General features: G+C 32.6%; 1 protein-coding gene and 2 long non-coding RNA genes across 10 annotated transcripts in view; 2 read left to right on the top strand and 1 right to left on the bottom strand.

Moving 5' to 3' along the window:
* Positions 1–8131, top strand: part of LOC126866499 (uncharacterized) — a 36094-nt gene extending 27963 nt beyond the window's left edge. For 2 of the 6 annotated variants that reach the window (XM_050620136.1, XM_050620140.1), the window contains exons 3-6: positions 4806–4864; positions 5262–5599; positions 6070–6378; positions 7499–8131. In XM_050620136.1, the coding sequence (XP_050476093.1) occupies positions 4806–4864; positions 5262–5599; positions 6070–6378; positions 7499–7645 (853 nt within the window). In that variant the 3' untranslated portion in view covers positions 7646–8131. Of the gene's footprint in view, positions 1–4702; positions 4728–4805; positions 4865–5261; positions 5600–6069; positions 6379–6469; positions 7446–7498 lie in introns of those variants that run through there. The other 4 variants (XM_050620141.1, XM_050620138.1, XM_050620137.1 and 1 more) reach the window with 4 other exon arrangements.
* On the bottom strand, positions 7677–15303 carry LOC126866504 (uncharacterized). Its single transcript, XR_007689900.1, has 5 exons — positions 15267–15303; positions 14481–14592; positions 14230–14328; positions 7854–14136; positions 7677–7822 (listed from the first exon to the last, which is right to left on the bottom strand). It is a non-coding gene; the product is annotated as an uncharacterized LOC126866504 (long non-coding RNA).
* A 169-nt stretch (positions 15304–15472) lies between these two features.
* Positions 15473–20986, top strand: LOC126866506 (uncharacterized). 3 transcript variants are annotated; one of them, XR_007689904.1, is made up of 3 exons: positions 15473–15616; positions 16226–19815; positions 20849–20986. It is a non-coding gene; the product is annotated as an uncharacterized LOC126866506 (long non-coding RNA). The 3 variants fall into 3 exon arrangements; XR_007689903.1 differs by lacking the exon at positions 20849–20986 and adding an exon at positions 20101–20244; XR_007689902.1 differs by lacking the exon at positions 20849–20986 and having other exon boundaries at positions 16226–19581; positions 19650–19793.
* Positions 20987–22786: the final 1800 nt, after the last annotated feature.

Below are 22786 nucleotides of genomic sequence, written 5' to 3'. Positions count from 1 at the left end.
GATGCGCGAATCGTCGTCGCGTTGATAGATGAAAATTATCGTCTTCGATGAAATTCCTTCTGCGAATGGTGTGAAAATCGTTCCTACGCACACGTTTGTTTTCTAGTTCCACCAAATACCTCCAATTACGACCAATTACGACCAATTACGAAATAATGGACTTGTACTTTGATCGCTAAAGCTCTCTGACGATACCTGTGCACGATAAATATACAGGATGGTTGGTAACTGGTGGTACAAGCGGAAAGGGGGTGAATCTACGCGAAAAAAGAAGTCGAAAATATAGAATAAAAATTTTTCGTTCGAGGCTTTGTTTTCGAGAAAATCGACTTTAAATTTTGGCTCGGTACGCGTGCACTTTATCGCGTCTCGTTATAACGGATCTCACTGTAGATCGTTGTCTCGATGGAAAAATTAAAAAAAAAATTTTTTATTCTATATTTTCGACTTCTTTTTTCGCGTAGAATCACCTCCTTTCCGCTTGTACCACCAGTTACCAACCACCCTGTAGTAGAATCGTCGTGTATCCATTTTATAACGAAAACACCCAAATATCTCGTAGACTACGGATGATACGAACGTTGTGCGACTCGCGAGCAAACGTTTCGCGCCTAAATGGATTTATTTTACCTTGCAACTATACCCTTTTATCGCGTATTCTCGTAGCCGACGTGGAAACATTCTCAAAACACCGTACATACGTTTACATGTGGTTTTTGCCGGCCAGAAACCGAGAAGATAATCTCGAACTCGATACACCGACAGCATCGTCGTTATCCAATGTCCATGACAATGGTCTTACATCCGCGCTTTGTACATTTTGTACATCGTGGTGCGGTTGTGAAAGCAGTCGATCGTGTACGTGCTTTCCATCCTTGTTAAGTACAAGTAACAAGCGTTTCGAAAATCTTTCAATGTCGGTTACGAGAATATGCAAGGAAAAAATATAATTTCGGCTCTTCAAGGCTATCGTCGAAAGAGATGGTCCCTCTAGAAATCGTAAACGTTCGTTTCGAACAAACGTTTGTTCGTACGAGCCATAGTTTTTCAGATGAAACGTTTCTCTTATCGCGATTTATAGACGGAAAACGCTTCGTATAAATTTCTAGAATAATTCGACTCAAACGGTAAATTATAAATCGTAACGTGAAAACGTAGAATTTCTTCCACTCGAGTCTCTCGACTGGACTTCGACTGAAATAGGAATGTGAAAAGATATTTCAGAATAGCGAAATATCCGTGATATTTATTCAATTAAAATTCAATTAAAAATTATTTATTCAAATAAAATTGAAATTCCGAACGTTTCAAGTAATTCGAAGTTTACGATAGATATTTTATCGGAACTATACTTCGAGAACGTTGAGATTCTCACGAAACTCGATTGTTCGAGTCGATGCAAACCTACACTGACAGAGAGTTGACAAGAATATCACGTAATACGCTTGTCGAGTCTTCTCGTCAAATTTCCTACTCGATCTCATCGGAAAAACAACATACGCTGCTACTTACGTTACTCGTCATCCAAAGGGATCTTGATCTCGTCATGAAAACAAAGTGTTTTCGGAAAATCCGATTAGAAATTCTCTATCGTCGTTCGTAATACACTCGACGCGATTAAATTACAACCGAGAACGTTTTTCGTTGCATAGTCGCAAATGGCAGAATAACAGTGGATCGTGTTACACACGCTGTAAAGAATATACTTCAAATACAGCTCGTTCGTGTAATCTTCCTTTGAAATGTCTCCCTTCGTGATATATTCGACTGACATAGCCATGTACGTACGTACAAGCCATATGGACGGCGATAAACGTATGAAAAATGGTTGATATTAATTATAATAACGATACATTTATTTGTATTCTAAGCCCATAACCTATTACAAGCAGACTGTTGGATACTTGTTTCTAATTTCTTACGTTGTACCACTGTATAATCTAAACACCGCCGCAATAAATGTCATATTACGAATGCAAAAAACATCCGTCGAAACGTTTGGAATATGTGTTTGCAATGGCATTCTAAAAGTTTCAACATCGAGTTTACGTTAAAAAAGATAGATATGATGTTAAAGATAGATACGAAACTCGCTCGATGACAGGTATATTTCTTGTTTCAACTTCAATTTATCAGCACGTTCCTCTACGATAATGTCGACAATGTAGTATAACTACCAACGCTTTCATTGGTTCGCAACAACTGCTTAGAGGTCTAGGTGTCACTGCTGATGCTGTTTATAGTTTATCGCGAGATTTAAAATCTAACATCTATGTCCTCTTTGAAACTCGCGTTCATTTGGCGAAGCAGAAAAGTATTCGGTAAAGAATATCAGCAGCTAACTGCGTCAGAAATTGCATGCCACTCGCAAGTAGCAGAGCAGAGCAGAGCAGAGCAGGGCAGAGCAGGGCAGAGCAGAGCAGAGCAGGGCAGAGCAGGGCAGAGCAGGGCAGCAGTAGCGGCAGATAACAGCAGCTAGAAACGACGAGGAGGAGAGGTTGAAACTGTGATGCCTGCAAAAAGCACGGCAGACAGCGTCGATCGTTTTTGCTTGGCGTCAGCCGCGTTCCTACCGCCGCGTCGTACTTCGTGGTGGTACATCGCTCCTTCTACCCCCTTCTTCCTCTCTCTTTTCTCACTACCTTCTCCGTCCTCTTCTTGCCCACCTTGCTCTTCTCTTTTCGTCCCTCAACAATCCCTCCAGCAAGTGCCTCTCTCGTCTTTCTCTTTGTATATCGTATGTCCACCTCGAGGAGCCGTGCAGCGTAAACGGATAAACTTGCTTTCAAAATTACTTTCAACTTGCAGGATTCACGCGTTCGAATACTGGATTACGTGATTAGGTTAAGAAATATGACGATATTCCGTAGGATACACGTATCGACGATGGATACGGGTGAAAATCAAAGTCTTGGTCATTAACTCGGTCGGTTCGTTCAACCGACAGATACAGCAAAATTGAAAAATACTGTTACTCTCTGCGAATGTCTAAAACGTGTATAAACGCGAGATATGGTTTCGTATAGGAATCAACCTTACCATCGAGTTGGAAACCAGAGATAACAAAGTATACGCTTTGAAATCGTTTGAAACTGAAAGCTACGTAATCTCGTTATCTGTTTGAGTAAGCAATCTGTTGTTATATTTCTGATTTATAAATATCATTACGATCTCGCGACGTTATTCGAGCAGGAACATTTCGAGGATACGTACGTACATTCGGATTACACACTATCGTAATATTCAAACTTAGTATAATTACATTTATTATTTGAGAATGATTTTAGTCTTTTTATATCATCTTAGGAAGAACAATTGCCTGGTTTGTGCAAAAGGTAGAAGTAAGTAGCGGCTATTAAACTTATTATTACAGAAGAATTAAAGTTTAAAATTAAATTAAATTATTATTACAGAATTATTAAAGAATTCCTTAGGTTTTTCAAGATCGTTGCTCGGTAAAATAAATATCTGCCTCGAAATCCTGCAACGCCTGTTTCCAACATATTTCTCTATCGTATTTTCTGATCTTCCTTGAAATTTTCGAAAGATTTGCTTTCCAAGACGTTCGATAGAAATGACGTATCTGGATAATGCGAAATCGATAACTTTAGAAAGAGTCGGTCGATTTGACTTGTCACAAGGTCGTATAATCGCACATACGTACAAATACGTGCTTTTTACGAGTATAGCGATCGTGTGAAAGGGAAAAAGGCGAACAACCTAAGGTCATGAAAATCTCAAACTAAAGTCTCAGATGAAATTTTATTAAACGTTCGAAGAAAAGCAAGGAGAAAGATTCGTCGGTGGACTTTGGATCAGGATCAGGATCGTCGCAGCAATTTTTCGTACAAGAGTTCGTTTCTTCGAGAAACATCATATAGCAAATTATATGGCGTTTAAACGATGTTAGTTTCTGCGTACAACGCAACGTTACGATCTCTTCTCGTATAATAGCGTATCAGCTCATTTTTGTCGGTCTTCTATCTCCGATATTCCAGCATTTTTCCTTCCATTCGAGGTATCAGGCTTTTCCATGTGTCGTACACCGTAGGTTATTTATCTCGCGCGTTATTATCGTACATCTGGAAATCTAGAAATTGAAAGTCTATTTTCTGTCAAACTAATAAATCTATTCGAAAATTAGCTAAACATGGCATTTAATATATATATATAGGATTGATTATTATCGTACATCTGGAAATCTAGAAATTAAAAGTCTATTTTCTGTCAAACTGATAAATCTATTCGAAAATTAGCTATACATGGCATTTATTATATATAAGGATTGATTATGTATAATTCTCCTATCAAGTCGTACGTTTGGTCTCTGACAAAGACAACGTAGAAACATCGGATTACAAAGAAAATACAACCTGATTTAAGTAATCCGTATGATGAGCATGACTCAATGTCACGAGTCAAAGGATCGAGTTATTTATGTAGTATCGTGGAAAAAAGGCCTGTGGCGGCACTCGATAGCAAAATACTATCATTCAACACTAAATAGTCGCGCGACGACAGCGCAGTGGTTAGCGCCTTAGGTTACGAACGTTCGGAACCCGGGTTCGAATCCCGGCGACCGGAATCCGATTTTTCTTCCACGATATAAAAATGAGAAGAAAAGCGGCCGTACCCAGCAGCGACGCCTACACCTTTAAGCACTCACGATACTACAATTTATAATTGTAATTAATAAAAGTAAAACGTTAACGATAATGAGACCGAACGTGTGTAAATCGATAGAACATATCGTATGGTTGCGATAGATACGCTGTTTGATTTTAGTATCATTTTTTCTATTTCAGTAAGCAAGCGGTATTCGATGGGAAGAAAGCCATTAGAGGAGGCATTCCATTCGTTTTTCGTAAGTACGCCAGGCAAAACGGAATAAATAATTGCTTGGAGATCGATAAAAGAAAAGTTATTAGGAAAAATATAGAGTGGCGGACGGAAGAAAGCTTAAAAGTTCATTTGGCAAGAAACATGGTAAAACGAAATTACCGAATAACGACAATCATCACATTTTCTAATTACTATTATTCAAGTCAAGTAAGCAAAACTTGATATCAAGTAGACGATTTACAGCTACTTTAGCCATTATTTGCGTAAAATTGTCATGGTAAAACTTGTCCCGCTTTCAAATCCTAGTCGGTACATCTGTCCCGATGAAATACCAATTTTACCATTTACGACTGTCTTTTGTCCGCCACCAATGTACGGAATTAATAATATTAATCGCGTATTGCCTCCACTTGACGCAGCACAATTTGGAGCATGGACGTTTGGACCGCCTCATGGTTTTGCTAGAATCGTCCGTTGGAACGTAGAAAAGCCGCCTGAACGTTTGCCGAGCGGTGACGTCGAAGCAATTTTCTCTATTATGGACAGCGAATTCACCCGATCAATGTGGAATTACCCATTCAAATTGACATACAGACTGATACTTCGGGAAAAGGAACTACATTTTAACATTGGCGTATACAATCCTAGTAAAGATCATACGTTTAGTTTTAATTTATTGCTGCATACTTACTTTAAAGTGCCAGATGTTAGGAGATGTCAAATTACCGGCCTTCATGGATGCACGTTTATCGACAAGGTATAATCGTAGCAACGTTATCGACGATCAACAAGGTTGAAAAGGACAGAAAGTTCCTTCCGTTTTTCCTAGCCACGATTCAATTGCTCTAAAGAAATATTATTTCCAAGTAGTTGCTTTTCGTTCACCTGGCACGAGTTCAAACGCAAGAAGCCACGCGACAAAAATTGCTGCAACTTGCAAGAATTGCACGCTCGGACTGTCGCTTATTCTTTGCAACTTGGACTCGGTCTCTTTCTCTCAACATTGAACAACAATTGTACGCCGATGGACTAACGAACGAATAGCTGAATGACACCGATCGAAAGACACGTAAATCTGAAAGAAACGAATACAAAAGAGCAAACACCGTTGTTCGATTTGGCCGTAGAAACGGAACGAATTTTCCCTTCGAACCAATAAATCGGTTTTTTTACTATTGATTAATTTTTCAGAAATATCTACTAAAAGAAACCTATTCTTCTTTTCAGACAAGAGACAACCAAATTTTTCAAGAAGGTCGCGACGTAGTGACCGTGTGCGAATGGACAGACAGAATTTATCAGAACACGCAGCCAGAACACATCATTACTAACGTCGTATCCGGTAGGAAAATGCGAGTACAAAAGTACAATTTTCCTGATACAGTGGTTTGGAATCCGTGGCAGGAAAAGGCTCGTGACATACCAGATTTCGGCGATGACGAGTTTCCCAACATGATATGCGTGGAAAGCGGACACGTCAGCAGCCCTGTTATATTACTTCCTGGAACAGCTTTCGAAGCTAGTCAAATCTTACAGGTATAATAGTAGCAACACATCTAAAGTAACAATTATTCTACATATTTTTTTACATATTTTCCATCTAATAATTCAATAATGTTATATAAAGCGTAGGTTGTCGACAAATTACAAACAGATTCCTGAAAAATACAAAATGATTGAAAGATATTAATCTTTAAATGTCCGGATTACACGTGATTATCACCAACGACGTTCACAACGATTCACAATAGCTCTACGTTCGTTGCATTGCACAGGAGTATTATTTACATCACAAGTATCATTTCGAGCAAGATGTTACCTTATTCTACGAAATGACGAACCATTTATCCTAAACGATATTTAATCGTACAATAGATTCTTTACAAGAGAATTCTCTCATTTTCTCATCGCATGTTAGATAACATCGCATGCACGTTCTACGATCTAGCACTTGTTCGAAAGAAATTGATTAGCAATTGCCAAATACACTTACTCTGTATACTTGTACAACTCTTACTATCTATCTTGTACAACTCATACTCGAAAATGGACATTAACACCAATATTTTTATGATACACCAAGAAATCTAATATGCCACGAAACGACAGAATACTAATTTTGATGAATGACAACTTGTAATTTATTATAAACAACAAGGATAAAGATTATCGTAAAATTGTATAATTATTAATATCGACTGTAGCAGATACTATTTGCGGATATAAAGAAACGCGTTGAATTTAACAAACAAAAACGACGACCTTCTTTTTCTTGAAAATCCACTCTACAATTAAATGCTGTTAGATTGTTTACGTATTTTCAAGCTACAAGTGGTCCATATTATCGCAGAATCAGCAACAAATACACCAAAATTTTTCTTTCTGAATATTAAACTCTGAGTGTGTGTGTGTGTGTGTGTGTGTGCGCGCGCGCGCGCGCGTGTGTGTGTGTGCGTGTTTATTTATTTATTTTATCGTAATAATCGCCTCTTCTCGCAGTGCTAATGAAATTTCAAAACGTTCCATATGACAGATAGGATAACATGTAATACAAGCGAGTATGAGGTGATAGAATGACCTAAATAAAAATAAATAAGAATTTTCGTCGGAGGCTTAGTTTTCGAGAAAACTGACTTTCCAAATTTCTTCGATATAGGAAAAGACTCAATCGGAACACACGGCAAGTACGACAATGACAATGACCTTGTTTTCGAGTAACAGCTTGCGCCTTCTTATATTCTTTACGCAGACTTGGAGACAGCTCCTTTACCTACCTCCCCATTTGAGAAATTGCTTAAAATGATCAGGTCCAGCATCGCCAGGAGCACGAATGCATCGCATCGCATCGCATCGTACATTGTTCAACTATTTCCAACGGCTTATACGGATTTATACATTGTTGATGGCCACGTTGACGATCAAACAGTTTCAACGGACAACGTCAACGTACCTTTATATGTAAACAAGGGATTTTAAATGCCTCGATAACCAATGATCGAATGAATTCAAACAAGGCCAACACGATCTACCCACCCGGCATATATATTTGTCAGGAAATCGTTGATCCAAAATCCAAGTAATACCCACAGCATAGAGTAATAAGCTGTGACTCGAGAACAAGCTTGCCGAATCCTGTTTAGTTAACGATTGGTCTAAAACTTTATAATAAACTTTCAAATTTACTTTACTCAGAAACGAAAAGAATCATTTTATGTCCGCTTCTACGTATTATTCAGCCTTGTATTAAATTTTGTATGAAATAAATCGCGCTCTTAAATTAACAACTTTACTACATGTGTACTACATGTATATTGCTTTAAACACTTTATTTCGGTGCTCGTATTTCACCTGTTACAGAAACCTTACGAACGTAAGTGTTCGGACGCCTTCGTTAGTCACTGTTTGCCACTTCTGTTTCAATTTGTCCTTTCCTATTGTACGGTTGCACTGTTTTTTCACATTATATACATTCAACTGTGTGTTTGTTTATGTGCGTATGTACACATGTGCGTTTACGTGTGCCGACGTTGTCAACGACCACACCTTGTTGTTGGCAGCGTTTCTTTCTGACTTTTCAAGTCAATATTTGTGTTCTGATATTATCTGTCGGATGCTGATTCTACGATCTTGTTCTTTTTATCCATATGTATTACCCAATTGTACTCCTTGTACGATTGTATTAATTGTAAAAATCGCTAACTTCTTCGTCATATCCATTCGAGTATTCAATTCCGGTTAGAGCCTTGCGTCTTTTTCCTTACTGTCGTACGTTCTAGCCTTGTTGTTTCGTGTTTGCATTTATGTACCCTTATTTAGACAGCCTTAGGTATTTTTTATAATTTCTTCAGCCATTTCTATAGATATTCCTTGGCGATATGCTCGTGTAGTGCTTCCTCTGCCCATTTTATTTAAACAAATTAAACAGATCGTACAAATTATACAAATTAAACAGATCATACAAATCATACAAATTAAACACCTAGTAATAGTTTCAATTAGCTGTTCTAATATTTATACGAATTACATTACTTCTGTACTTTAGGTAATGTGAGTAGAGGGTGGACCAACGCCGCACGTAGCAGCCGGAAATAATACGAATTCGTTATTTCCGGTTTCCTCTCCACCAGGTACCGTTTGGCCAACTAGTACCGGATGGCTATATATGCCACCACCTCCTCCACCACCGCCACCGCCACCTCCACCACCATCAACACCTTCGACACATCCATCGCGCTTACATGCTCACTGTATCGCTCAAACTTGCACTATATGTTCTCTCAATCTTTAAAAGGAATATTACGAAAAATCAACTTTCACATACTCCTTTCATCTTTTGTTGCTTTTATCCACTTCTCCCACGATACTTTTACAGCAACATCTACAATATTAAATATCACATTATAATTCATTTCAATTAAAACCCTATTCATTTCATTACATCAAATCATATGTTTCCATGTCTTTTCTATCGTCGCTCAATAGTATCGTTATGCAACATAATTGGATACAAGTGAAATGCAATTATAAAAATATATCGACGTACATATAAACAGAACAGATATAAGAAGTTATTAATAAAACTTGTTTCTTCCTATTATATTATTATAAATATATACTTAAAATAATATGCTACGCAAAAATAATAGCTTCAAACTATTGCAAATTACTCTGCAATTACTATTCAACCTACGAAGGAAAGGTTACTTTTTAAATTGTTGTTACAGCTAAACAGAGTAGCGTCACGCTTGAAATATGAACTTTTATTGGTTTTTAATAATATTGATGATATATAGTGGGAAAACGTTCCTATATTGCTATACATTGTATATTGTAGTCTCGTGAATCAAAAACGAAAAATCAGTAACGTATCTTCAAACTTATTTGGCTAATTTGACAAAAAAGCTCAATGTTCGGACAAGCAAGACAGAAACATTATATAATTAATGTGTTTATCAGCTGTGATTAAAAAATATATATACATATTTCTTTCCATTTTCACTTTTTACTTAAACAATAAAGACATCTTTTCGCCTAAATTATACCATATGACATTTTGTTGTTGTGTTTCTTTCATAAATTAATGTAATAAAGTTTTAGCGCAGATATTACAATGTTCATTGATACTTATAAAGTGATGTCTCACATTCTCTAATAACTCCACTACTTTATTTAGAAACAACATTTTTAATATTCCCAACCAATTTTCCATTAGACAATTTTTATCTCAAAAACCCCAAATGTTACTTGGCTATAAATGTATTATATGTATTTTTTAAACATACTAATACGAAACGTGTAAAATGTACGTACATTCTGATATTGGAGTTGTGCTGATATTTTAAAACATTCCCGTATTTACGTTCTTCTTCTTTTTTCTTCTCTTCATTTTTTCTCTTTTCTTTTTTCTTCTTTTTCTCTTTTTATTCTTTTTCTTTTTCTAAAGAATCATAATTTTCTTCCCCTATCGCGCTACTTTCAACTATCTTATGTACAAAATTTTATGTGTTTTCCATACTCTCAAGTTTTATTATATATTTAGGAAACTTTGTAACGTGCAATTTTGGATACATTATTACATTATAGTTCTACTTCTAACGTATTTCAAAGGTATACGTAGTAAACTCACTTTAATTGTATTAACTCTGAGTGCACAACTCGTCTACAAAATGATACATACAGTTATGGTGCTAATATTACAAACACAATGTTTTAATAGTATATTATTCCAATAGTTAAGCTCAATTAGCATTTATTATTACTGTAATTTTAACAGAGGGACAAATTTTTGTCAAGTTTCCAAGTACACTATGCACTTTATATTGTATCGTATGAACTGAGAAAGGCATACGACAATGATATGTCTTCGAAATAGATGTAAACAGGATATTTATACCATATAATATTAAGCACTCTTAGTATAATAAAAACGACTCTATATATGTATTAAATATTTGTAAAAATATTACAATATCTATGTTATATTCAGTAATTAACTCTTTAGAAGCGAAATCGATTTTGAAATATATCTACAGGAATACAATTGTGTACAACACTATCTACGGTTTGCTATTAAGTCCTTAATATTTATACTGTTATTAAGATTTACGATGTAGATAGGATATATTAATAATTTAGTGCAAAACATGAATAATATGTCAAACATAAATATACAGGGTGTCTTCCTGGCCAGAGTGTGACTGAAATGGCAAGAGACAGAAAAATATTTCACAAAACAAAATTGAATAGCTTCGAATGGTGCATGACCTGTTGCTGTATGTGTTCACTCTGGAAGAAGTGGAAATATCTTGGAAATTTTAGGGTCATCTCTGTTTCCTTGACTAAATGAGACTATACATTCTTTTATATACCTATCAATGTATCTTTTTATTCTTTATTAAAAAAAAAAGAAAAGAAAAAAGACAATAGGGCAAAAGTTGACTCGTTTACAAAATACTTTAACTTTATACAACTTATCATATGAAATACAAGGAAAGAAATATCACAGTGCTTTTGTACTTTCCATGCAATGATTTTTACAAAATCAAAGTTAATATATTTTTTAAACTAATTTCAAAATTATGGCTAGATCTAGTTGCGTATTCGGTATGCAATATTAAATGTACATTGATAAATAACATAATTTGCAGCATATTCAATTGTATGCTATAACACGTTACGGCCTCTGTGATAGTTTTCGTAACTTAATTACATGTCTTAGGTATTTTCTAGCGGATAAATAAGCGTTTTCACTGAATAGATAAGATCTTTAAAAAAACTGTTGTTGTTTACACCCTTATATACCTGTTCGAAATTAATGACATTATATTCATTTAAAAACTTTAATCGAAGGTCATAATTCTACTAGTAATGTTTTGCATTGGATTATTAAGATATTCTTATATAAGACACAATCAATATGTTAAAATTTATAATCGAGATTCTATTACATTAATACAGTCTTAAGTATGAATCTTAATCTTAATTATGAATGTATTCTTTCGTCTAACTCGGTAAGATATGTAACTTTTGATATTTGATTAATTACAATTTTTATTCCCCTACAAACATTACTATGGACAAGCAAATCGATTCATTAGTATCCGATTACAAATATGACTTGAAAAACTGGATAAAATTAAGCTTATATCTTAGAAATTTATCAGATTTACACAGTTTTATCATTTTCTAATAATTTCGGACATTATTCTTAACTCGTATAACAATATTCCATTTGTTAAAAGTTTTATAAAAGATAATTCTGTATTTACTTATAATTAGGTGTCAAGAATCTTATAAAAATACCTATTTATCAAGCAGAATATGTGATCCATATTTAATTACTAAAAAATATTCAAGTTAATATTGTTTAATGCCTAATCATTCCATATTTTCATATTGAATTTTGGAAAGTTTAAATATTTAGGCGAAGAAAATTCTCTCATACGGTAGACATATTTTAGTTGCTGCAAATTAGGATATTAATAATAGATAAATTCTACTATTTGATATATCGATAATAATACAATATAATTTTTGCTTCTACTATACTACATCTTTGTTTAAATGTGTGTGAAGAATATTTCTTTTACTTATTGTTAAAAACGCCGAACTATTTGTAAATCACAGTTCGTATTTAATTTACGAAACTTATTTACAGAAAAATTCAATTATCTGGTAAAATATGTTCTTTCCAGTAAAATGGAGGCAACATTAAGATAAAAAAAGTATTCCTATATTTATGATATGTATTGCTTATAATCTGCAAATTTATATACATATATACTCAAATTTATTCGTTTTATATTACGTACATTGAAATTGATCTAAAATAGAATGTAATACAGCATTTATATCATTATCATTGTTTCGAAAATCTTTCATACAAACTAATTCTTAATTCAATTATTTTCGTTCTTCGCTTAATACAAATGTATCAGATGAAAATTTATAGTTATGCTTTGGAACAGATAGTATAATTAAATAAATGCTCAATATATAATACGGTTCCTTATATATGAAAAGTTTGATAATCTATAAACGATTAATAAGAGAGGAAATCCTCTGCTTGTAAATGTATTAGTGAGCTAACAAACACAATTTAGTGGTAAACAAAATACAAATTTTGGATTCTTTTAGTTTTTTTAGAAATAAGTCGAAAATGGTTTTTAATTATACTCTATTTTATAAGGATTTTAGTCTTTAGAGGCTATATAACGTGCTTATTGTACAACATATTATCATTTTCTTTTTTTTTTTTATATATCTTATTATTAAGATTTTTATCTTTCGGCAAACATTACATATGAATTATTAGAAAATTTCACATTCTTTTATCGCTGTTTCATATATCCGTTTTAAATATTCCAAATGTTTGTAATTTACATTAGGCTTTTCAAGTAATAAATAAATATGTTGAATATGTACTGTCTCTGGGAAAGTGCAATAAAATGTAGGTAATGGTCAGTTAATACTGTTTCTTTCTTTGTAAATTCCATATATATTCTATCTTAAACTTATTGAAACTTCCATTAATACAGAAATTTCATTGATAAAAGATTAGAATTTCACTTTAATACAAAAGTACAATAAATACAAACAAACGCACATAATAAAAATATATGGTATACCTGTTGATATTAATACCAATTATTTGAATGATCTGCTCTGTATAATATAATGTATTAAAGATAATCAAATAGAATTACTAATATTAATGTAGTATAGAGACAAGAAATTCTAAAATATTTATTTTAAAATTGAACAATTTATTATGAGCCAAACAAAATGACAATGTATGTCTCCTTCACGTAGTACAATTTATGAATCACTTATACATCATATTAAATAACTGAAAACTCGAATTTACAAATTAAAAATTAGTACTATAAATACTCTTATACTTAATTAATTAATGTCCTTATATCTAGGTGAACCAGTCAAATGTGCATTTTCTTTAACCATTACAATGTAGATAACAATATTTTTATACACACTGACTATTAATATTTTGCGAACATGATTACTTGTACCTAGTTTTATAATATATATTGCATTATACAGTCTGAAGATATCTTCTATAATTAAAAACACTATGAATTCTTTATGCACTCACATTAAGCATAGCCTTGATGTTTTAGAATCAAGAATTTTAAAACCATACTTAAAATTTTATTCTTGAATTCAGTCAAACAATTTACATTTTGCAATAGTAGGGATTATCTCGCACCCTGCTTTACTTTTTCTTCCTGCTCTTGTTGTTTCTTTAGTTGTTTCTCCCTCATTCGTTCTGCATCTCTAAAACAATGAAAACATTATTCACGTAATATAATACACAGTGTATGTAAAAAATTTGAAATTAATTATTTTGAAGTCTCTAAATGTTCTTACCATTCAAAAATCCTATTAAAACGAATCTAACGTTATCTAGCTTTTTAACGTAATTCTCAATGATAATTAAATTAAGTACAGAAAATATGTGCATATAACCTAAAATTTTATATTGCTTTGTAATTATTACATTTTGTATGTCTAAAGATTTATATCATATAATATGGCATGATGGTTTTGATAATACATTCATAAATATCAAACATATATGAGCGTACAAAAAAATTTTAATACATATTAAATACTGTTACCGTGCTTTTCGTTGTTCTAATGAAAGACCCTTATTGCTGTCTTGTTCAGCTGCAGACTTTTTAACAGTCTTTTTCATATTTTTGGCTCGTGCTAACTCTCGCTGATTTCCACCTATATAAAAATTTGTAATATAATTGCGTCAATTGTGAATAAAAGTTAGTCTAAGTAGTAGAATTTAACTGTAATTTAACATGAGCAAAGATTTAAGCAATAGAAATGAAATTACATTTTAATGCCTTATATTAAGGCATAAAGTAGTAAATTATAATAAAAATATAATAGTATATTCGCGGCAAAAGCACACAATAAATAACAAATATGAGATAATATTATAACCATAAACTCGAATTAGGAATTTTCTAGAAGTGCCAGTTTGAGCAAAACCTTCCAAAACCTAAGTACTACATTGAAATGATTATGTAAATTGTACAAAATGTGTATTCCTCGGCAAGAAATTGTTAAGATAACGAAATATAGAATAAAAACTCTTACACTTCGCAAAAAAATGTAAATGTAACAGAACAATGTAAGAGGGATAAATTCTTTAGATACGAAGGATTATGATAAAGCAAAATTATACATATTTATTAGAAATTATTCCTTTTACAAGTAAATAGAAAAAATGTAAACAATCAATTATAACTCACGCTGAAATATTGTATTTTCAATCTTTAAAATACATATTCACAAATGGCAGATACAAAGTATACACTGTTCCAAGTTTCTCCTGTTCTTTTATGCCTGTTTCGTATATGTTCGTATAAACAGTAATGCAAGTTACTTACGGGTCATTCTTTCAGTTCTTGACCTCCGATAAGCAAGTACTTAAAAGTTTGGCCCGATTAAGTGACGCGAAAAAGCACGTCCGAACAGCTATATTCCCTTTACGATCGTTGACTAATTTCTAAACTAAAATAAATCTTGCGTCGTCTCGGTTGACGAATATCGATGTAAATGCCATCTATACCTTGAATTGATCTTTTCTGACATTTTAAAAGTACAAAGCAGTTATCGCCTAATACGTAAATATGGCTAATAAATGAGAATAACATCTCAAATATACATAAATAGTGTTTTTATAAATACATAATTGGACAATAAATGTTGGACATCTCTTTCTAATTAGTTGTCAGTGGTAAACAATAAAATTTTATAACCTCTGTAATCTTACACTTTAGGTCTAGAATATATTTATATTGAAATATTAATTGTTATAAAAGAAGTTGCAGTTTTTGATCTCACTTATTTAACTCAATAATGATATTATTTGAAGTATGAAAAATGTGGTTATATTTTAACATTATTTTAATAGTTAATAGCTATTATTATTAATTCTAATAAAATGCAACAGAAGCTTTTCCTTTTCAAATAAAGTGAGTTGAAAATATTGAAAATTTATTTGATAAAGCAAGATATATATATATATATATATATATAAAAGATATAACTTGAACATTTTTGAATATTAAACTATGGACGTTGAATTTCAAATCGTTTGATAAGATTTGCCATAGAAATAAAAAAGAAAATTAAATTTTATCAATTTTGATATCTTTGCCATGGTATTAAAATGTTTGAAATACCGCATATACCTTCATTATCATAATATCAATTGTTTAGAAAACTTATATTTCAATATATTGAAGAATAATTATAGTGTATTTCTGAGTTATGATAATATAATAATATTTATTAATGTACATGTTACAATATAAATGTCAATATGTTAATATCTTAATTACAGAAATTATATAAACTATCTTTCATAATAGATATTTGGGACTAAATATCATGTTTTCATATGGAAAATGCAAAGAATTTTTGCATCCAGTATATATTATCAAATTGTTAGCTGCTACAAATATTCTGTGTAATTTTTATCCCAGTACAATACTGGATACAAAAGCATAGATATTCTTAAATATTCATAATATTAATGACAAATTTTTAATTTACTGGCAATTATCCATAATACATATCCATAATACCTATGTATTATTCTCCAACATAAAGAAGAAACTAATAACACATGAATGTATTATGAATGCAAACAAATGATTATTAAAAGATTTAGAGGTCATAGTTCTACAGTAATATATTAGTTTTTGAAGATACATGACAGTAAAATACCTAGAAGGATTTTATGTCTATCATAGGAACAGAGCATAAAATATTATTTTAACAAGGATATGTTTACAAAATGCAGGCGTACTCTGTCAACTACTTAGTTTTACCCTTATGGTACATAAGAATGAGAATATTTAAAAAAAAATAATTTTGCATTGTTAAAGGAATGTTGTTTTAAGCGTGTTCTTTTTTTTTTTATTTGGTGATAGTATCAATGTTACAATAGAATAAATTGTGAAAACTGTATGAATAAAAGTCATATTTACAAGTGGTTGGTTATGTACTTTTTACTGTTATAATATTTCATATATTAAGCTTCAAACGAAGCATTCTTTGATTTCTTTATTAAGGAAGAATAGGAGCAATATCTATTTATGTTTGTTTGTGTGGATAAGAGTGTTTAGGATTAACAACAGTAGTACAATTATTCTATTGAAAACCGATTTCATCACTATATGTACCATACGAAACATTTATCTTTAAAAGAAAAGGAGGGATAACGCATGTACAGGTTAAGTCTCGCAACGTGACGTAACTCGTAAATTAATTATTCGCTGTACAAAAAAATGTTTCGAGTAAAAGCTGTACGTATTACCATGGTACTACTTTCCAGAATAACAGTATTGTAATTGTTTTGTTATTATTTGGTTTTTTTTCATCAAAATATGATGGTCACCTTCAGCATTTTAGATAGAATGCTTAACGTTTCTTCTCGAATTCGGATAAAGCATCAAACTTTACGTAAAAAAGTATTATACATGATAGAGTCTAAGATTAATCATTATCGAGATATCCTCAAATTAATCATTTTAAAAGATATAAATTGGACAACACAGAGTTCTTGTTGACATCGTGAAATCAACCATCGGTTGTACATGTATATTACTCTGGCTGAGTCACGGGACATTTATTATAGGCATAGATAAATGTTATTACAAAAGAAAATCAATAATTTTTAATTGCGTGTATTATAAGGGACGCTAAGTTATATTATATTTTGAAGGTTTTTGTTAAAAACCTATTTTATTAAAACTTGTGTTTAAAATTAGCAAATGTCTCGTCACTCATGGCGGGAGTCTATAGAGAGTATTTCAAGTAATCAAGATGAAACTTCAGGAGTATGCTGTACTCATCAAAACAAAGAAAAACATTTGAATAAATATGGATTCGAATATCATTAGTAGACTGCGAATATTTATATAATTTTATATTTTTATGAACATAATTAGAGAAATGGAATCTAAATAGAAATTTGTTTCGTCTATTAAGTATCATAATAAGTGCTTCACTTTAAATATTTTATTTTATGTATTTTTTCATGTTATATGCATCCTGTAGTTATTTGAAATCTTTCCCTAAAATCCATGAACATCCGCAATCATTTCTGAATTATAGGACATTTTTAACTGTAAGTCAGTGACTGCACAAGAAAGTTTATTGCGTAAAGAAATTTTCCCGACATGTATGCACCTAATTAGTAATGTGTTCAGTGTCATATATCAACAACTATATCGAACATTGGAAGGTAATTTTCGAGATTGCGAAGAATTGATATCAGCGATATCATAATCAACTCTCAGAACCTGTCGAAGAATAGCATCCCAAGAAGGTTAGTCCGGTCACGATATGGAAAACTATGTACATGCATATAAATTACCAATTGTTTCCTTATCATATAACATTCCTAAATTGATGATATTCCACTGATAAAAACCTCTTATAATTCCGATATTAAAAACATTCAGATCCATGTTTATTAAGACATTTTTGCTTCTTTGCTCCTGAAATTTAACCTTAACCTTTTGGAACACTCTGCATATTCTAGCTTGGTCGTTGGAGCAACTAACGCTCATATATTTAACACTTTGACTGCCACGTTGGTCATATATGACCGGCGACCGTTTCTCCTGTGACGCCACGGTGGTCATTGATGACCGGAGCGCTTAAACTTCTTACAATTGTAAAAATTGAATGAAAATTGACAGTTAGGGCATTTTGAATATAACCGATAAATAGAAGATACTTTGAAATAAAAAGTGCCCCATTGAACAATTGAACATTTTTATTAGAACATCGATAAAAAAAATGAGAACAAATCTTGCATCTAACAATGCATTGTGTTTGCATCCATATCTTTAAGGGGTAATCTACACATATTACTGTAAACACACCTTAAAAGATAATCGTAAATGCTGCTTTATAATCGTATAATTGAAGTTAGAAGTGTGAACATACCTTACTATTACATATAGAACGAGTAAATACCGTTTACTAATATCTTCTACACGTTTCAACAATATATTCTGGACGTTTTGCTTACGACTAAATAACGAATGCGAATGGTTTGTTGAAATAAATGAAGCCTCGTTATAATATGTCGCTATCAACAGTTACCAAGGCGCCATGGTGGTCATCCGTGATCACCAATAAGATAAACGGTCCATTGGGGAAGAATGTTGTCTTACATCATCGATTTATTATTATTTTGCCATTATATGCTTTGAATAATGAAAATACTCCCGTGGCGTCCTGAACGAAACATGTGATTTCGGCGTGGCAGTTAAAGTGTTGACAGTACCATATATTTTCACACTAGGTGTAATTGTTTCTGCTTAGATTTTTCGTTCCTTGCGAGAAACTCGCCCAGTGGTGAACGTGACGATCCTGCACTTACAGCGTAGATCATGTTTATCACTTATCCAACTTTCATCGTATTTACGCTTTACTTACCTATTCTGAATTAAAATGTTACAGACAGTTAGATTAATATCCGAGCAGATTTTAAAACAGACTAACTTTTTTAAGATTGGCCCAAATAACTCGAACTGTTCTGAGGAGTTGACACTATAAGCGTCGAATCCCGGAATATTCTAGAGGATTCTTGGGTTTTTTAGAATGCGTGAAAAACGCAACGTTTTGAAGGCAGTTTTCACGGGCTATCGCATCGTGCATATTTTAATTACTACACACGAAGTTAATATTCTGACAGATTCGCCAAACGATCTTTAAATGTAAATATTAATTTGTTTTTGGTTTAACAGACATCGATTCATTCAGCCAGGCTGAACTCTTTAAAGTTTGGTTTAACTCAAAGACCCAGAAATGATTATTATCTCTAGGTGCCCAGAGATTAAATTCACCCCTGCATACAGGGTGAGTCATAAATGCATCTTCGTACTTCGGCGATGAATGTACACACTGAAATAGGTAAAAAAGCCTTTTATGAATATACGTCTTACGTACTTTACTTTTCGAGTGATGGATAATTAAAGAAATACACACCTTGTGCTTCAACTCGCGTTACTGCACGTTTCGCGCAAATATCGCACATTTTTCAAATACCCTCAAATCCATTTTCCATCCCCTGTATCTTTTTTCGTGGATCGTATACATTGCTCACTTGCTTTGAATACATAATAGATTTTAAACGTTTCAAAACCAGGAACCTAATGGATTTATTTCTCATTGCAATGGATCTATCTCTCTCTATAGGTTTGCGGTGGTGTTAAGGAATATCCTTAGTGTAAAACGGAAACTTTGAATATTTTCTTTAATCATCCATAACTGAGAAACTAACGTTCGTAGAACATACGTTAGCGCGATATTTTTTCATTTATTTCAATATATAAACTCTGGGATTAAGAATAAATAAATGAATAATAAATTAATAACAGCGACATCGAAAGTAAATTTAATAAATAATATTTGTAACGTGATCACTTTCTCCCGGCTCTTCAATTTATCGAATTGCTAAAATGTGGCTCCTAAACGGTGTACGGTGTGCAGCTTCCGCATCTCCTTTTTCCGTGTATTCGTCGAAAGGAATTGTATCCTGTTTTCGAACTATATTCCACCGACTTAGCATATGTTTTGTTCACTTAATTGTTCATATTGTTCTTTCCTATAACTAATTGTACCTAATTAATCTGCTTAACTTTTTTAAAATAAATAACGTAATATTAATAATGATAATATTTTGATGAAATCTATGCTGAATGCACTCAGATGATGTAGACATTGGTCTTTCCTTCCATATAAATAAATCGAGTGACATTCATTTTAATTATTTTACAAACGAATAAAATTCCGCATTATGTTCGAGTTATTAAGATTTTACTTAGCTTATTATCAAACTGTGGATTTTTATAAGAAACTTTGAAAATGCAAATATACACAGAATATATATATATAAAATATCCATAGTATAATAAATACATTTTACAATATTTAACTGTTTTAGCGTGGTGAACTGTGTCGCGACGTTTGGTCAGGATCGTCAATTTGCAACGCGCTCGGTTCCGAATGTAGTTCGTCGCGAGTCATATCAGAGCTTCCTCTCGTAATTACTGTTTTTTTCAAATAATCGTAAACCACCTGCATAAGCGAAAAAAGGAATTTCTCGCAAATAAATGAACGAAGCGCTATCGCGCTGCGTGACACAATCCGACACGGATTCTTTTAAAAAACCCTGGCACTAAAACGGTTAATGGATAAAACAATTTTCTACGTAAGTCCTATCTTTTTAATTCTATTCGTAAACGCGTATGGACTTGCGTAAACATTCGTAGTTTACCTATTACATTAGAAATCACAGATATGTCCAATTAAAGTGTAATTCATACTACGTCACACCTACATTAGCTCAATTATAATATTTTATACTTTACACGATTCATCGTACCTAGCTATCTTAAAAGTGAAATTGAGATATCCATTTCTCTCTTATCTTAACGTCGTTTTAGCGTTAAATATCATACGTGCCATATTTTGCCATTTAAATATCGTACTGCCACAATTTAAACAAATTTCCAGATTTTACAAGTGTAGTACATTTATGAAGTTTGGCTCTCGTGGCAAACTATTGTAATATTCACATAAAGCATAATTCATGTTCACGATAAAAAGGAAAAGAGGAGAACACGTGGAGGACTTGTGTAGGACGTTTGATCGCGAGATTTATTAAATGTTACTGCTTGTTGTTGAAATCGTCGAATATATTTAAAATAATAAATTAGTATACAGTCTATATTCGCCAAGACGCTCGTACAATGTATAAATCGTAAAATAGGATCGTTAATGACTCGTTAATCAGATCGCTGATCATTCGTTGATAACTGGTTGATAACTGATCGACAACTGATCGTAACTCTTCCTTGCGATCGCGTCCGCTTATTTACACTGGTCGGTGGAGAGTCGGAAAATTCAAATTCGTCTTTGTTCGACGGTTGCACGTAGCGGCGACATTGTTTTACTTGAAGTTTATTTATTCTTACATTATATGTATCCTAACGATCTTGATACTCCGAGGCAAAACAACAACATGATTCGAATTGTCCTCATGTGCCGCTATCTAAAAGCCTAAAACAAATAACACGCACGGAGAATTATTATATTACTTAACTTTTTGCATGGTACCCCATTGGGGGTAGCCACCCACATGATAATCAAACAGATAAAAAATTCTACCAAATGTCCAAATTGGACAAATTGTGAATGTGAAATTTTAAATAAAAAAAAAAAAAAAAACTTTTTGCATATTTATGAATTCACTAACTTGTGTTTCCACTGTAACTCGTAGAAGCAGATTTTCCTGCCTCTTGTCCTACAGCCAGTAATTATACTTTTTCGAAGAGCTTAATACCAGTAGATGTATCGTTTCAAACAATTTTATATTCATATGGAAGCGAGACCCAAAACTGGCAACTTTCTGTTGTTTCACTATATGTGAAAATAAATTAACATTTCACGAAAAAACGTAACAAACATGTAATAATTTTTAATGTTACCTAACTAGTTACTTACTCGTAAAGTTATTTTAAATTATTTATGAATATCGCGATATGCAATGCTTGGAATGTTTCAAATGTAAGCTACCCGATTGTAATTTGAGCTACAGTTTTATTTTATTGATTTCGATATCTGTATTTAAAAACACGTAACATTTGCTCAAGAGTCACGATATAGTAAGCAAGCTTCATGAGAACGGCTACTTATGCTCACGCATTGACAATGAAAAATTATTCTTCCGTTCGGGTAAAATGTATAGTCTGCATAGAAATGGAAGCAAAATATTAGCCAGCACTCATATGCTGTTTAGCTTTAAAAGCTTTTAATCCGATTCTACTAATCGTATTTTATCATGTAATTCTTTTACAGCATATATTGTTTTATAATTAAC

This window comes from Bombus huntii, chromosome 6, assembly GCF_024542735.1.
Source record: "Bombus huntii isolate Logan2020A chromosome 6, iyBomHunt1.1, whole genome shotgun sequence".
Taxonomy (NCBI): domain Eukaryota; kingdom Metazoa; phylum Arthropoda; class Insecta; order Hymenoptera; family Apidae; genus Bombus; species Bombus huntii.
Note: the sequence above shows the minus strand (reverse complement) of the source record. Positions and strands in the feature narration are given on the sequence as shown.